This window comes from Aptenodytes forsteri, unplaced genomic scaffold (assembly GCF_000699145.1).
Source record: "Aptenodytes forsteri isolate BGI_AS27 unplaced genomic scaffold, ASM69914v1 Scaffold15, whole genome shotgun sequence".
Lineage (NCBI taxonomy): Eukaryota > Metazoa > Chordata > Aves > Sphenisciformes > Spheniscidae > Aptenodytes > Aptenodytes forsteri.
The window spans coordinates 10,959,433-10,975,543 of NW_008795129.1; the positions used below are offsets into that span (position 1 = coordinate 10,959,433).

Below are 16,111 nucleotides of genomic sequence, written 5' to 3' on the forward strand. Positions count from 1 at the left end.
GGGGAGGAACTGGCTGCCGAGGGGGTGCTGCTGGAGGTAACTGGGGCAGTGGCCCGGTGGGGATCTGGGGGGCCGGCCGGGGGGCTGGCAGCCCGCCATGCCAAGGGGCCTCGTCTGAAGCTGTTTGTTTGCGAAGGATTTGCAGCTGGTGCTGCGTTCTGGAGCGGGTGCTGCAATCACAGCGCGGGCAGACATCAAAGTGGAGAGCTAACGAATTCCCTGTTATCTCTGACCATTGACAGCTCAATTAGAGCCGGAGAAATGTCAAACGAGGGGAACAGAGGCTCTTCCGAGAGGCGAGGGAGCGGGTGCTCAAAGCTGGGGCCGGGGTGAGGCAGGAGGGATGCGATGGCTGGGCACAGGGCCCTCCGCAGGCAGGAGAGCAGCCAGCCCTTCCCTCAATACCTAGGCGATGCTGAAGGCAGCGCGGGGCCCTGCCAGCACATCTGCTCAGGCTGCGAACACACACAGCCGGCTGCCTGCGGCACAGGGGCCCTGATGAAACAGGGGCAGCTCCAGCTGACTCCCACTCCCTGCCCTGAGCACCAGCTCAGGCTTCGGGCAGAGCAGACAGAGGCAGAGCCCTGGGGTGGCTGGTGGGCAGCCCCTGCATGCTGGAGTGTGGCGGGGTTTGTGACCAAGGGACACGTGCAGGCAGGGACCCAAGTTGGAGGGTGCATCTCCCGCCCAAACACAGAGCTACGGGTCCCATAGATTTTTGGCGGAAACCTGCTGTTCCTGGGGTCCAGAGCAGCCCTGCCAGCCCACACCCCAGAGCAGTGGGGTACACCCAGTGCCACAGAACCAAAGGCTCCCCTGGGGGAGGGGGTTGTACTGTCCCATGTACACACACACATGCATGCACACAGATGCAGGTGTTTGTGCATGCACTCAGATGCACACATCTGCCTGCACCCCCCCCGTGCACCCCCAGGGACGCACCCAGGCTCATGCTCACACACCCAAGCGTGTCCCCAGATGCCCCCAAGACCAGGCCCTGAGTCCCGGCTCCTTCCTGTGCTGCGTGTCACCTCCACGTCAGGGCTCGCCTGCCTGCCTGGCAGCGCCCTGCCAGTTGCCATGGCAATGCTGCGCCTGCCAGGAGAGGAAGTTTGCTCTCCCACGCCTCAGCGAGGGGCTGAGAGCATCCGGGGGGGCCCAGCTGTCCCCGCTACCCCAGGCTTTTGTCCACCTGCCTGCACCCTGCGGTGCTGCCCCAAGGATGTCCCTTCTCTGGCTGCACCAACCCAGCCCAGGTGCTGGACCCTCGGTCCTGGGCTCCAGCTGCTTCACAAGCCACAGGCCTGCTGTCTGCAGGACCAGGGCACGTGTCAAGGAGTGTCCTTTGGAGAGACGTCTGCATTCCATCATGGGGAGCCGCCTTCCCCCAGCCATACTACCCAGGAGTAAGCCTTGCCCAGTGGCAGGCAGGACACGGACAGCCTGGACTTGCCCCACAGGGCTCCCCATCCTTGCACAGACCCTGGCCCTGCCTGTGGTGCTCCGGCATCTCCGGAGCCCATCGGGACCTGCCAACCGCCCCATGCAGGATGCACCATCATGGGCTTTATAATTTTATCCAGGGCAGGGACAGACCCTGCTGGTTCCCATGCAGAGGGGACAGGCTGCTGCCATGCTGTGCCACGCCATGCCGTGTTGTGCCATGCCATGCTGTGCCATCGCTCCCAGCAGGGTAGGGCAGAGGTGGAGGAGGGGCTGGCATAGCTGACGGGACCCCAGGCACTAGGAGCAGGGGCAGTGGGGGCTCGGGGCAGTCCCAAAGCGTTGCGTGGCCCTGCTGCCCCCCCGGTCCCCGGCACTTGTGCTGGCAGGGTGCCTGCAGCAACAGGGCTCTGGCCCTTCTGCTCCATCTGCTGAGCCCCGAGGGACTATTTTTAGGCTGCCTGGCAGCGGGGGCAGGCACCGCACACACAGCTGCTGCCAGAGCTGCCTTTACTCCCCTGCCTGGGTCCTCCCCTGTGCCTGGAGCAAGGGGCTCTGACCTGTCCCACAGACAGACCCCGCAGACCTACCCTTGCCCCTGGCTCTGGCTGACTGCCCAGAGCACCTGCCCCTGATCCCACAGGACAGGCGTGGGGTACGCTTGGGGCCCCTACAGACAGCCCCATGCAGCCAGCGTGCCCATGCCCATCACACCATGGCAGCCATGCCCCAGCAACGCCCCTGGTCCAGCCCTCGTGCTTCCTCCCAGGCCAGGACTTGGAGGGGTGTCCTCAGCGTGTCCCCGAGTGCATGGCGTTGCACCCCGTCCCTGCACCCCGACCCTCTCTGCAGTCCTGGCACAGTGGCTGGGGGCTGTGGAGGACAGCTGGAGCCCTGCGACCAGCCCCTGGGGCCCCATCCTGCACCTGCTGCATGCGGAGCCCCCTCCCCAGCCTGTCAGGGCTGGCAGCGGCTCCAGCTCTGCTTCAAAGGAGCCACTGCAGGGCCAGCCCTGGCAGCTGCTTCACACGGTGCTGGAGGAGGGGGGGGCTTTCATTACTAGGATGGGGGAGAGCATGAGCTCAGCACCCCAGTGAGGACAACAGTGACATTTGGGAGGCACGCAGAGACAGTGGGGCAGGGTGATTAGCTGATAACCTTTCCTGGGACACGTCAGATGTGTACACCAGTGGGGGGGGACACACATCTCCCACACCAGGAGCCGCTGGAAAACAGCTCCAAGTGCCCCAGCCTGCACCTTTGCACAGAATGGGGAGACTGCCCCAAACTGGGGCCAACCAGCCCTACAGCCTGAGCACGCTGAGGATGGGCACCCCTCTGTGGCGCCCACAGCACTGCCACATATGGCTGTGTCCATCCCAATGGGTGGTGCCAGGACCCCGTTGCACTGGGAGCCCCCACAGAGGGTGGGGGCAGCCCCCCAGCACACATCGCAGGACTGCACGGGTGGGGGTGGACGCAGCACCCTCCTGCAAAGGGGCAAGCAGGGAGGGGATGCAGTTTCAGAGGGAGGTGCCAAGGCCCAGCTTTGGCAAAGCTGCCAGCTGGGAGCCAGGGCTGTGCGAGGATTGCCCCCGTGCCAGGGTTGGGGCTGTGCTGGGAGCAGATGTGGGTGACTTTTCCCAGCCCCCCGGAGGGCCAGGGGGCCAGCAGCACTGCAGAGAGGGTCCCTGTGTCCCCATGGACAGTGCCATGCTGCGAGGCAAAGGGGCTCTTCCCCAGAGGTGGAAGATACCCATGCAGGATGCGCCCCCTCCCTGCCCCGCAGAGGGGGGCCAGGGGCCAGGGCCGGGGGCCGGCAGCGAACAGGGGGGTCTGTGTGCAGGCTGGCGGGAGCCGGGCAGGGCCAGGAGCTGCAGAGGGGCTGGGAGGGCGCCAGGGCAGCCTCGGCCCCGCAGCTGGGCCGGGAGCGCTGCCAGCCGCATTCCTGGGGCTGCTGGGCAACCGGTAGCGTGTGTGGGCGCAGGGCAAGTGCATGGCCACCGCCACCCCTGCCCACTGCCCGCCCTGTCAGCCCTGCTCCCCTGGGCCAGCCCGGCCCCAGGGTGCCCCCAGCCATGCCCCAACCTCCCTCAGCCACCCCTAGGCAGGGCCACCCCTAGGCAGGGCCACCCCTGTGGAGCCATACTGCCAGCCCCGCATTGCCCTTGTGCTGGCGTGCTCTCTCCCGGGAGCACCCTGGGACACATGTCCCTGGCACAGCCAGCCCCAGTGTGCTGTCCCCTCCTGAGCGTCCCTGCTCCCCGGTGGCTGCAGCCCATGCCTGGCACTGATGCACCCCAGAAGCCAGGAGTCCCAGGAGCCTGGGATGGGGCTGGGACAGGACAAACAGCTGGGGGGACCAGGAGGACGGGAGGGAGCCTGCCCAGGCCTGGGAGATGCATCTCTGCCCACAGCAGCACCCAAAGATGCGGCGGGAGAGGGAGCGGGGACACAACAGGAAGAGGTGACCAGGACCCTGCTCAGCATCTCATTTCCCGGGAGCCTCCTGCTCCCCTGGCTCAGAGCTGCTCTGTGCTACAGCCAGGCACAGGTCCCTGGGGAGGGCCCGGAGTGGCGAGGGGGCACCCCCAGGGGATGTCCTCTTACCATGCCACCCTGGCTGGCTGTCCCCGAGGTCCCCACTGTGGAGGGGGCAGCCCCTATGGCCCCGCTTCTGGTCTCGCTGCCGTGCCAGGTGACACAGGCAGTGGCACAGCCAGCTCTCCAGAGTGACAGGCGCAAGCGTCAGTCCCCCAGCCGGCTGTGCTGGCACAGAATGGGGACACGGGCACCAGAGCAGCCTGCGCAGACAGGACACAGGGAAGGGTGCCAGCTCCAGCTGCCCTGGGGCCATTTCCTTCCCCAGGGTACAGCCCAGATCTACCTCCCCTGGCTATGTCTCCCCCCCAGCCCTGCAACAGCCTGGGTGGGGAAGGGTTAAGGAAGCAATTGGAGTGCAGCAGGGACCCCTGCAGAGCAGAGGCACAGTCTCAGCTCAGGGACAAGGCTGCCAGGACACCTGGCAGGGTGGGAGCAGGGGATGGACACCCCTTTCCTGGGGCCAGCCCTGCTCCCCCCAGCATGGCCACGCTGCCAAGAGGTGACTCAGTGGCTCTAATGAAGGCGTCATGACAGATGGGGTGCCAGGCCAGCCGGCAGCGATCCCCTTGCTCTGCCGGCTGCCCTCCAGCTCCGCCAGCCCCTTCATCTTAATCTGGTGGGGTGCCAGTTGGCGCAAGGTGCTCAGCACCCCCAGCACCTTCCTGGGAGGGACTGTGGGTGCTAGGGGCTGGACGGGCCTGGGGGACAAGGAGGACTGAGAGCCAGGAACTGGTCCGTGGCCAAGAGCAGGACAGCACCAGTGCTGGCAGCGCCACGGGGACAGCCCGGGGACACCGCACACCCATGGAGCAAGGTGTGCTCAGCATCCTGCACACTGGCAGCTCCATCCCACACACGCAGGCTCCCTCTGCCTCCACCTCCCTGCTCTGGCTCCCAGACCTCACCGGCCCCAGCCCAGCTCCCATGGCAATTAGCTGATCTCCCCAGCTGCCCTGCCCCGGCCCATCCATCATGGATTAGCTATTTTCTATCAGCATTTATCTCCAGGCAATCTCACTCCTCCTGTGACAGCCCGATGCCTCCAGCACCCTCCCTCCTGCTACCGGGCAGCCCTGATAAAGGGCCACTCTATCTTATCATGCTCCCCAGCAGTTACACATTAACGGTGCCATCTCCGGGGCTTGGCCAGGGCGGGATGAACTCAGCCCACCCTCAGTCTGGCAGCAAGCATCCCTGGGTGATACAGTAACGGGCGCTGCGCCTAGCACGGAGGGCATGGGGAGGGGAGGCAGGCTGCAGGCAAGTGCAGGCCATGCAGATGAGGTTCCCAGCACAGCCCCAAAGCAGATGGATCCCACTGGGGCTGGGGGGACAGTCCCTGCCCCCAGCCCGGGGCAAAGGGCAGCTGCTATCGCCTGCCTGCACCAGGCTGTTTGTTCTGTCGCCCATTAACAGAGCCGCCTTATCCGGCAGGCAGGGGCCGGAGGCGGCCCAGAGCCCGTTGGCCAGGCAGGGGCATTGATCGTAGGAAGGGGAGGGGGTGCCCCAGATAACCCCTGCAGACAAATGGGTTTCTAATGGGGTCTTGAGCCTTGCACCCCCTGGCCCAGCCCATCTCCAAGAGGATGGGGGAATGTGGCCCTTGCAGGACTTGCAGCGCTGCCCTCTCTCACCCTGCTTGGGCTCTGGCTCTGCCTGTGCCCTGGGCACCGGCAGCACCTGCATGCAAGCCCTTTGCCAGGAGGTGTAACCCCAGCTACGCCTGTGCTGAGCAGACCGTGGGCTGCCTGGGATGCATGCTGGCAGGACCATCCATGAGGAATAAGGACCCCATGCCCATGGCATCGGCTTGGCATTGATGCCATACATGGCTCCTGGCAGGTGGGCACCCCAGCTGCCCCCAGTGCTGCAGCATGAAGCCTCTGAGGTGTCCTGCTCCTCCATCCCCTGCACCCCAAGCACCCCCAAACCCATACCCCATGGGGCACAGGAGACCGTAGGAGGCATAGGGTAGGAATCCCCTGCCCCATGCCAGAGCGTGCCTGTGGGGTGCCAGGCAGGACAGGGGCAGAGGGTCTGATGGACAATGGGGGGCACCTTGCACCAACAACACATCCCGATGGGGCAGGCAAGCCAGCCCTTCCAGAGGGCATCGCCCCAGGGGCACACGGAGCCAGGGTGGGCTGGGGCGACTGCATGCAGGGGGCTCCCTGGGAGGGCGAGGGGCGTGGAGCACCGTGCACCCACCCGTCTGCCCCAGGAGGGAGGGCTGGGGCAGCGGGGTGGGAGGGCAAGCGGCAGCGGGGTGGCCGGTGGGGCAGGCTGGCGGGGGGCCAGGGGGCCAGCCCCAGAGGGGGCCCGGCAGCCGGAGCAGATTGGCTGCCGGCGAGGGCCTCCCTGGGCTCCTTAGAAAGGGCAGCGAGCGTGGGAGGTGCTAAGGGAGCAGGCAGCACGCCGAGCCGCACTCCTGTCCCGTCCGGCCGGCCGGGGGGGGCGGGCGGGGAGTGCTGATGCCGCAGGTGGGTGGCCCCCCGGGGGGCCGGGGTATGGCACTACTGGCCCTGGCGCTGGCGCTGGCGGGGTCCCCAGGCGGTGGGCAGCACTACGACTACTACGGCTGGCAGCCCGAGAGCCTGCCTCACGGGCGCTTCTACGGGCGGGAGCCACAGTGCCTCGACATCCCACCCGACATGCAGCTCTGCCACAACGTGGGCTACAAGCGCATGCGGCTGCCCAACCTGCTGGAGCACGAGACCATGGCCGAGGCCAAGCAGCAGGCCAGCAGCTGGGTGCCCCTGCTTGCCAAGCAGTGTCACACCGACACTCAGCTCTTCCTCTGCTCCCTCTTCGCCCCCGTCTGCCTCGACCGGCCCGTCTACCCCTGCCGGTCTCTCTGCGAGGTGGTACGTGACTCCTGCGCCCCCGTCATGGAGTCCTATGGCTTCCCCTGGCCTGAGATGCTGCACTGTGGCAAGTTCCCCTCCGACCACGAGCTCTGCATCGCCGTCCAGTTCGGGAACAGCAAGGCCACCCCACCGCCAGGTAAGCGGGAAGGGCACTGCGATGGGATGGGGATGCATGCAGGGCACCTGCCAGCAGTGTGTCCCCATGCAGCCAGGGACCTGCATGTGGTGTCCCCCTGCGGAGCCCCCACATCCCCATCTCTGCACCCTTCGAAACAGGGCCTGGGGTGCTGGCACTGGCCAAGGACCCTCTATCTGCAGCAGGGCACAAGCAGGCACAGTAACAGTGGCATCAGCTGCTTTGGCTGGGTACCACTCGCTGTCTGGGGAGCCAGGACAGGCTGGCCCCAGGGGAGTCAGGCACCCAGCTGCCTGGCTGGGGAGAGCAGAACAGCCATGGGAGCAGTGCTGGGGATGAACATGGGATGAGGTGGGAGCTGCTGGGGGACCTGTGGCGGAGCTGTGTCCCTCTCCTCCTGCTAGGTCCCATCCCAGCAGCAAAAAGCATCCAGCATCCTGCACCTGTGGGTATCGGCCCCATGCTGCTGCCACAGGGTGGCTGTCCCATCAGGCAGGTGGAGGGGACATCACCCAAAAGCAGCCCAGGGTCAGGATCAGGGCTGTGACACCCTTCGGGCTGGGGCCACCCTGGCTGCTGCTGCCACTGCTGCAGTGCCCCAAAGCATCGGCAGCTGGACAAGAGATGTCCCTATACCCCATCCCTCCTGCGGGGGTGCTGGGACGCTGGCCAGCGAGGTGGTCTGTGCCCCCGGCATCATCCTGACACAGCTGCCCAGGGAGCAGAGGGGCTGCTGGGGCTCTCCCAGCATATCCCGGTGGAGCTGGCCCAGGTGACAGGCGTCAGCAGCAGGGAGCTGTGACAGTGGCTGGTCTCTCACCGCAGTGTCCAAGATCTGCACCCAGTGCGAGATGGAGCACAAGGCAGACGGCATGATGGAGCAGATGTGCTCCAGTGACTTTGGTGAGTGCTGGGGTCCCCTTCTTGGCCCACCCTGGACAAGGGGCTGCCCTCCCCCAGCTCTGAGAGCCCAGGAGGGGCTGGCTGGAGGGCACGGTTTTCCAGGGACAGCCCCATGGGAGACCCCCAAGCCATTCTCCTGAGCCCTGTGTGCATGGGATGGGTGCACCACGAGGGGATAGGCAGAGTGGGACATTTGGGAGGGTCACTGCGGGCCTCTGCTGTGTCCCCCCCCCCCAACAACCCTTTCCCCTCCCCACACAGTAACTTCCCCAGAGACCCTTCTTCTGGGTCCCACCCCAGGGACAGGCTGTACCCTGTTCTGCACAGGTGCCTAGCCCAGACCCCCCCCCAGCAGCACCCCACCCCAGGGCTGTACCCTGTTCTACACAACACACCCAGGGTAGTCCCCCCCCAACCGTGCCCCACGGCTGCCCCACACAGTGGTGAAGATGCGCATCAAGGAGATGACGAAGGAGAACGGGGAGCGGCGGCTGGTGGCCGCCCAGAAGAAGAAGGTGCTGAAACTGGGCCCGCTCAAGCGCAAGGACACCAAGAAGATGGTGCTGCACATGAGGAACGCGAGCACCTGCCCCTGCCCCCAGCTCGACAGCCTCAGCGGCAGCTTCCTGGTAATGGGCCGCAAGGTGGGCAGCCGCCTGCTCCTCCTCGCCATCTATCCCTGGCAGAAGCACAACAAGGAGATGAAGTTCGCCGTCAAGTTCATGTTATCCTACCCCTGCCCCCTCTACCACCCCCTGCTCTACGGGGCCGGGCAGCACTAGGGCTCTTCCCACCCTGTCCTGTCCCAGGACTCCTGCACTGGCCCGACGCTGCACCCCTGGCACCCCAGCTGCACCCCTGGCATCCCTGGTTGCACCCCAGGATGCCAGCTCTACTCCCCTCGGCCCCTTGGCTGTGCCCCAGGACCCTGCTCTGCACCCCCAGGATTCCCAGCTGCATTCATGGGAGCCTTGATCCACAGCCAGGACCCCTGCCCATGCCCAGGAGCTTGGGCTGCACCCAGGACCCTTGCTCTACATGCTTATGAGCCCTGCTCTGCACCAGAGACACCTGGCTACCCCCAAGCCCCCTGCCCGGCACCCCAGGGACCCTTGCCTGCACTTAGGATCTCTGCTTGGCCCTCTTGCGACCCCTTGGCTGCACCTGAGACCCCTACCCTGCACCCCTGTGTCCCCTGCCCAGCTCCCTGATGACATGCCCCAGACCCTCAGCCCCACAGATCAGATCATCCCATGCCACCGTCCCAAGCTTGTGCCCCAGCCCTGGATCATCCCACCTGCGCAGGGACCCATCCCAGCCAAGGCTCCTGCCCCACTGTCCCGACAGACTGTGTGTCCCCCCCCCCAAAACCAAGTGCCTGGAGCAGCACATCCCCTGCCTGGGCTCCCCCACCCTTTCCAAACCAGATGGCTTAATGCAGGGGTCCACCTCCAAGCCCCCTAGACCAGCTTTGCCGCATCGCCCACCCACACCAAGACCCAGCCCAGGCACCCCTTGCCCGAGCACACGGCAGTAAATTATTCCGCCTCAGAGAAGCCTGTGTCCAGCTCCCTGTGGTTCATGGGCAACCACCCCTTGGGGCTCCCTCAGAGACCCCGGGAAGGGTGGGAGGGAGCTCCCAGTCCTACCCACTGAGTGGGGCAGCCTGGGGGAGCTGGGGCAGCCTGGGCTCTGCATCGTGCCCAGAGCCTGAGGCGGGGCAGCCCAGCCAAGCCAAGGGACAAGGTTCCCAACGGTCGCAGGCATCGCTGGAGACTCAGGCATCCCCGTCACCTCTGCGCCACCCCAGGGAGCCTGGCAGGGTGGCGAGATGGGGAGGATGGGTGGGGACAGGGGCATCACTGCTGCTAGAAGCCCCACAGCTGGGTCTGAGGGTGTTTGCCAGAGAGGTTTCTCCCTCCATCACCCCCGGGGGAGAGATCTGCAGGCTGGTAGTTGCCAGCGCATGTGGGGAGCCTGGCACTGAGCATAGTGGAGGTAGATCCTGGGCCAGGATCCCTGGGCACCTCACCTCCACACCACCTGAAAGCCCTGTCTGCAGCTCCCAGCCAGCCCTGCCTGGCCACCAGACCTCCCACCCCACAACCTCCAGCCTCCTCCAGAAGGTTCACTGGGGACACCCACCTGCACCAGCCAAGACCCCCCCAGCAGCACCGGGACCGGGGCAGCCCTCAGCCTGGCCCCTCTGATGGCAGCAGGGTGCTGCCCCTCAGCTCAGGTCCCCCAGCCTCGCAGCAAGGGCTGCCTCTGCCCCAGCAGCCCCCCCGGTCCCAGGAGGCAAGGGGGGCAGCCCACCTGCCCCTGTCCCACTCCAGCCCTGTTTACCCAGCGCATTCTTGCATCCGCCCATCCCGCTGGGTGAGGGAGGCATGAAGGCGGCCGCTGGGATATTTACCCAGCGCCTGGCTGCCTGACACTGCAGCTTCTCACCGGAGCTGGCCCTGCGGCAGGGGAGCCTCCCAGGACAAGAGGGGAATTGAGGCTGCAGGATGCCTGCGCCCACCCTCCTCCCAGCTGATGAGGCCACCAGGCACCTGCCCTGTGCCAGGGTGATCCCTGCTCCCTCTGCCCCCCTTGGGCATGGCCTCGGCCCCACTAACCTCCCAGAGCCCCAAAGGGGCATCCTGCTCCAGCCAGGGGGACGTGCCCCTGCCCCGCAGCTGGCCAGGGACACAGGGCAGCCAGCCCCTACCACAGCCTCACACCAGGGGCAGGCGGTTACTGCCCCCACCCTCCACGCTGGCCAATGTTTGGAGCGAGGCTGCTGAGCACGCTACCATAGGAATAAACATCGCCAATTATGTCATTTTACTGCAAAACTTAAAGTGCACAAATAAAACCCCATCTCCCACAGCCCAAGTTTATCTGTAGCCCTCTGTATTTTGCATCATTAGCATCTTTCCAGGGAGCGTTTAGACATACATGGCCACCGCACTCATCGCTCCAAGTGTTTTCTCTGGAAAGATAAATAACTTCTCCCTGCCTCCCACCATCGGCCATCTGAGCTCTACAGCTCAACCCCCCCAGCCCCTCGCAGACCAGTACTCGCCCCATTGCAGATATGCCCTCACCCACAAACACAACCCCACAGCTCTTGGGGTGCTACACAGCCCCCTCCCCAATGTTACAGCTGCTCCACTGCCCCCAGTAACTGCTGAGCCCTCTGCATGCCAGCCCCCCCCGCACACCCCAGCCTTGGAGCACACCCAGCACAGCTCAAACACCCCCATCATCACTGCCAAGTCCAGCTTTTCCCTTTCCCCAAACTTCCATAGGGCACAGCTTGAGGAAGGGGTTTATGAGCCCACAGCCGAGAGGAGGGCTCAGGCTGCTGCCAGAGCTGCCCCATGAGAGCTCCCACGCTGGTGGGGTGTACAATCAGCAGTGAGATCTGGGCCCTCAGTGCCTTCCCAGGCTGGTGGGCGCCATGGCCCGGTGGGCACTGGGCAATGCCAGCCCAAGAGCACCACCACCCCCCCGGGGGGGGGCCAGAGGGAGCTGCAGCTGGGCAGGCCATGGCAGTTCCCAGCTGCACAGCAGCCAGGGTCACATTCCTGGGATAGCTGGGAGCTTTGCTGTTCACACAGGGAAAGGTCACCCTTGTGTGCCGGGACCACCGCCTAGGCAGGGCAGGGGAAGGAGCAGCCCCGGGAGGCAGAGAGGAAGCCCAGCAGCTCCCGCCAGAGCTGAGCTTCTCCCTGGCTCCAGCCCAGCAGGATCCAGCTCTGGCACAGCCAAGGATGGGCAGCTGCACACAGCCCTGAGCAGGGGGCAAACAAGGCCACAGCACGACGGAAGATGGAAACCCCAGTAAGCAAGGAGAGCTGGTGGCAGAGACAGACCATTTCTCCGTGACCACCTGCAGGACAGCAGGGCCAAGGCCACATAGGTGCCGGCGTGACCTGGGACAGCTTTCAGTGGGGCAAGACAAGAGCCAGCTGAGGGCAAGAGATTTATTGGCCATTCTCTATATACACTTATATATTAATCTGTAGTAGAAAGCAGCAGTCACTAAGTGCACAGAGCAGCACCAACTCATGCCTCCTCTCACGCTGCAGCTGGAGACCCGGCCACACAGCCCAGCCCAAGCTTACCCTCTTGCCTCCTCTGCACTACAGCCAAATACAGGGGGGGAAAGACTAAACCTGCAGGCAGCGAGGCAGAGGAGCACAGGAGTGACTAGCAGTCTCAGCTGAGCCAGGACCAAAGACCACATCTCCTGGGAATGCAGGTAGAGCTCTGACTTGATCCCAAAAACACAGTCACCTAGCACAGTGCTGGGAAAGGTAAGGACAGATCCCCAAGCTGGTTCTGCCCCACCCAGGAGGTGGAGGTAGGACCACAAGTGGGAAGGATGGCTCCTCCATCACTGAGCCAGGCCACGGGGCCTGGGCAAGTACATGGCAGGGCATAATGAGTGCCAGGGAGTGCCCAGGGCTTGGAGCAGCTGCCAGGGGGCAGCTACAGGGATGGGGGCACAGCTGTGGGCAATGCTCCACCACAGGGACCCAGCTGGTGCGGCAGATGCTGCATGGCAAGGAGGGCTGGTCTGCTCCCAGCCTGGCACTGGCAGGAGGAACAGCAAGCCCAAGCATCCTCTGGCAGGGTGACACCACGCTGGGAACCAAGCAGCCCAGGCTCGTGGCTGCAAGGGGACCCGCTGTCCCAGGTGTCAGGCAGTGCAGGACACAGGAGCTGGCTGGGCTTGTTTCAGTCACTTGATGAGCACCTGGTTGCACAGAGCACACACGAACACTGTCTCCCTCTGAGCCTCCGGGGCTGGAAAGGAAAGCAGGTGTCAGAGGTGCTCCCCTTCCCCACCACGGGCTAGGGACCCCAGCCACGGAACTGCTCCAAGAGCTGCAAACCCATCACCGCCCTGTCCTGAGCCAGGCTGTGCTGGGCAGGTCCTGTCTACCCTCCCCACAAGGTCTGGGGCAAATCCCTGCAGCAGACAGCACAAGTGGGAGCAGGAGCTCTGCCCTCCTCCACCTTTCCACTCACCCGTGGCTCCCATCACAGCCTTGGGGACTTTGAAGGAACAACACCTGGAGCAGAAGCTGTTCCCACAGTTACTGCAGCTCCGCTGTGGAGAGAGATGGAGGTGAGACACTACTCTGGCCCACTCCCAGCCCTCCCCGGCAAGCTCCAGTGCCAGAGCACGGCTAACAGTACTCCCTGCTGAAGGGGAGCGGGTGCAAGCCCTGACAGCAACAGCAGAGGGGTCATCTGCCAAAAACACCTGGACAAACTGCCCAGGCCTAACGCTGGATCTGCATTCAAGTATGCTCTAACACCACAAGCAGCCTGTGCCCAGTCTGAGAAGGCACTGGGAACACAGGCTCCAGGAGGTTTAAGAACACTGTATCACTTCCTATGCTGTAACCCTGGAGGGATGCAAGCTCCAGAGAGTCCCAGACATGTATCAGACTAACCCAGGAGTAAGGGGAGGGGGCCATGAGTCTGGAGAAGGGGAGGCAGCAGGAAGACAGCAACATGAGTCTGGGGGGGGAGAAGAGATACATCCTTCCCAGAACCACCCAGGGGACTGTGCACCAAGCATCGCATGCAGGGGCTCAGATAAGACAACAGGGGTAGCCTTTGCTCCTCTAGTTCCCACAAGCAGACCCATGCTCTGCTTCACCAGAAAGCTCTCAGGCCACAGGAAATGGGCTAAACCAGGCACAGAGCAGGTGCCTTCTACACCAGCACATGCGGGTTTGGCCTGTGGCAGCTTCCAAAGGAGCAAATAGACAAAGGCTCTACAGCACAAGGGATCCCTGGCACCATCAGGCACGCGACAACACCCAGCACTTAGCTGAGGTCATCTGCTGCCAGGCTGTGACTGAGGCCAGCCACCCAGGCTGCCAGAGAAAGCCACAGCAAAGGCAGACATGCACAACACATCTGCCCCAGGTGCAAGCAGCAAGCTGGGGTAGAAGCTGAAGACTCACCCGCTTCTTGAGCACAGAGAAGGTGGCTGCACAGCCTGTGCAGCTCCCTGGAAGAAAGAGAGCAGAGGTCAGGCAGGGCTCTGCTGCCTGGGACTGCGAGCGGTACAGTAACACCCATGGCTGTTGTAAAGGCTCAGCTCAGAGACGACATTGCTGCACCTCCCCATCCTTGCCCTTCCTAGGAGGGCTGGGAACATCCTCCCCTCCCCACAGAGGGGGGAGGTCATTGGAGGTGTCAGCACAGCCCCAGCAGGTACCACACCACTCTGTCCACTCCCAATTCAGCGGTCACCACTGGGAGCAACACAAACCTGCTCTGCTGAGCTCCCCCAAGCAGCACCTGCTGCCAGCCTTACCGAAGTTGTTGCTGGGGTAGCGCTTGCGCAGGCGCTCGGTCAGGCGTGACACCTTGCTGCGGATCACCTCATTTTTGCTCATAAAACCATTGTCTGGGAGGCTGAGGTCAAAATCTGCTGAGCACTGAGAGCTCTCGTCATCCTCCTGCAGAGAGGAGAGCCAGCTGAGCACAAAGGGGTGGCTGGGGGCACGCTCGAGGGCTGTAGGGCAGCCCACCCCAGAGACGGGCACCCAACAAGCAGGATGCTCCACCTGGCATAGCCACAAGCCACCGGCAAACCAGGCAAAGGCTGCCAGCTCCAGCTGGGAGGAGGTGCCTCTCTTGTACACCTTGGCATGGCAGTACTCACCATGACCAGCAGCTGGTTCTCCTTCTCCCGAAGCATGGGACAGAGAGGAGAGGCAGTACAGATGGAGTCAGAGGCACCCAGCCCCACAGCCACCCTCCCTGAGCACCCAGCTTGCCCACCAAGGCACTCACCCTTCCCACCTCAGCTGCCCTGCAGACACAGCCCACCCCCACCCGCCTCAAACCTCAATAGCATCTTTGAACTCTTCATCAGGCTCTGCCTCCTCCGCCTCCTCCACGCTGCCAGGGGTAAGGTCCTGCAGGAGATTCACAGAGCTAGTCCTGCTGTACCTGCACCCCTGTCCAAAGGTGGGCCCACACTTCTGCAGCAGGTTCCAGGTCAAAGGACCAGGCCCATGAGAAGACATGAGTCCCAGAAGGTGAGGTGAGCCTCTGCCTCCCCAGACTGCATCCTTTACATGCAGCAAAAAGACTGAGCCAAGCCCCCAGTGCAGCAGGGCAGCCCTCCAGCAACTCAGGAGGAGCTCATAGGCTTCCAGCAAAGCTGGCAGCTGGAAGGAGTTTGTGGGTATAGGGTCACAGGCACAGTCAGATGAAAGGGCTGACCCTGCAGCTCCCACCCCACAACTGCCAGCCATGCCCCTATCTCACCTCTGTGCTGGTGGGTGTGGGGGTCCGATCCAAGGGGGCAGCAGCTGGCAGGGGTTCAGCAGCCTCTGGAGTGCTCTCGAGGGGTTTGGTGCCCACACACTGCTCGATTGAGGCCTTGAGCTCCATTATCACTGGTAAGAGGGGAACACGGCTGGAGCAGGGTGGCACTTCCCTTCTCCCAGCCCCACCACACAAAAGCCGGCTGCAAGAGCCGATCTCCAGGGCTCAAGGTGGGACATTGGCACATACAACCTTCACCCATCAGGTACGCTGAGCCCTCCTCTGCTCACACATCAAAAGTTAGAGCAGCAAGGAACCCCACCACCACCTGCCCCAGCTCAGGATAGGAAACAGCAGGGGCCTTAGTCACAGCTCAGCCACACAGATCTCATCCAACTCCTCCAGCACATGCCACAGAACAGGGAGTGCCTCCAGCTCTTCGCCTCCCTTCTGACAGCACGTTTTCAAGCCTGTGTCATACATTGCTACAGGCACCAAGAGTATTTCAAGTCCTGCAGAGCAGGGTCAGGTACCGAGAGGGGTGGCGATGCTCACGTGCAGGCTACATTGCCAGGCCCCGTTTTGCCACAGTGCAGAGGAGAGCAGGAAACAGCACCCAGGCCAGGACACACATCAGGAGAGACTCTCGCCTCTCACAGCTGAGCCCCAGGACCCCACCACCCAACCTGGGCTGCTGAGCACCATCCCTAGGACATCATTGCCCTTGGGGGGGGGGGGGGGCAAGCCAGGGCCCATAACGGAGCCCACCAAAGGCGACGAGGCTTCCAGGGAGATCTCTTACCTTGGTAGAACTGGGTGTTCCCCAGGAAAAGGGTGCTGGGGCCCAGGGCAGGATCCATGCATG

The 16,111-nt window shown here is 63.9% G+C and overlaps 2 protein-coding genes across 2 annotated transcripts in view; one reads left to right on the forward strand and one right to left on the reverse strand.

The window, feature by feature from the left end:
- Window positions 1–6,518: 6,518 nt before the first annotated feature.
- Window positions 6,519–8,735, forward strand: SFRP5 (secreted frizzled related protein 5). Its single transcript, XM_009277795.1, has 3 exons — window positions 6,519–7,050; window positions 7,876–7,953; window positions 8,395–8,735. Exons 1-3 carry the CDS (start codon window positions 6,519–6,521, stop codon window positions 8,733–8,735), a joined length of 951 nt encoding a protein of 316 aa, XP_009276070.1.
- A 3,178-nt stretch (window positions 8,736–11,913) lies between these two features.
- Window positions 11,914–16,111, reverse strand: part of ZFYVE27 (zinc finger FYVE-type containing 27) — a 5,315-nt gene continuing 1,117 nt past the window's right edge. The window contains exons 5-10 of the mRNA XM_019471667.1: window positions 15,247–15,377; window positions 14,820–14,891; window positions 14,285–14,429; window positions 13,929–13,975; window positions 12,979–13,060; window positions 11,914–12,753 (exon numbers count right to left, since the gene is read on the reverse strand). Of these exons, the coding sequence (XP_019327212.1) occupies window positions 12,689–12,753; window positions 12,979–13,060; window positions 13,929–13,975; window positions 14,285–14,429; window positions 14,820–14,891; window positions 15,247–15,377 (542 nt within the window). The 3' untranslated portion in view covers window positions 11,914–12,688. The remainder of the gene's footprint in view (window positions 12,754–12,978; window positions 13,061–13,928; window positions 13,976–14,284; window positions 14,430–14,819; window positions 14,892–15,246; window positions 15,378–16,111) is intronic.

Excerpts from the sequence above, each read along its gene's own strand:
- SFRP5 (XM_009277795.1), top strand. The coding sequence starts at position 6,519 with ATGCCGCAGGTGGGTGGCCCCCCGGGGGGCCGGGGTATGGCACTACTG. Across the intron at positions 7,051-7,875 it reads CAAGGCCACCCCACCGCCAG|TGTCCAAGATCTGCACCCAG; the intron begins GTAAGCGGGAAG and ends CTCTCACCGCAG. Across the intron at positions 7,954-8,394 it reads GATGTGCTCCAGTGACTTTG|TGGTGAAGATGCGCATCAAG; the intron begins GTGAGTGCTGGG and ends TGCCCCACACAG.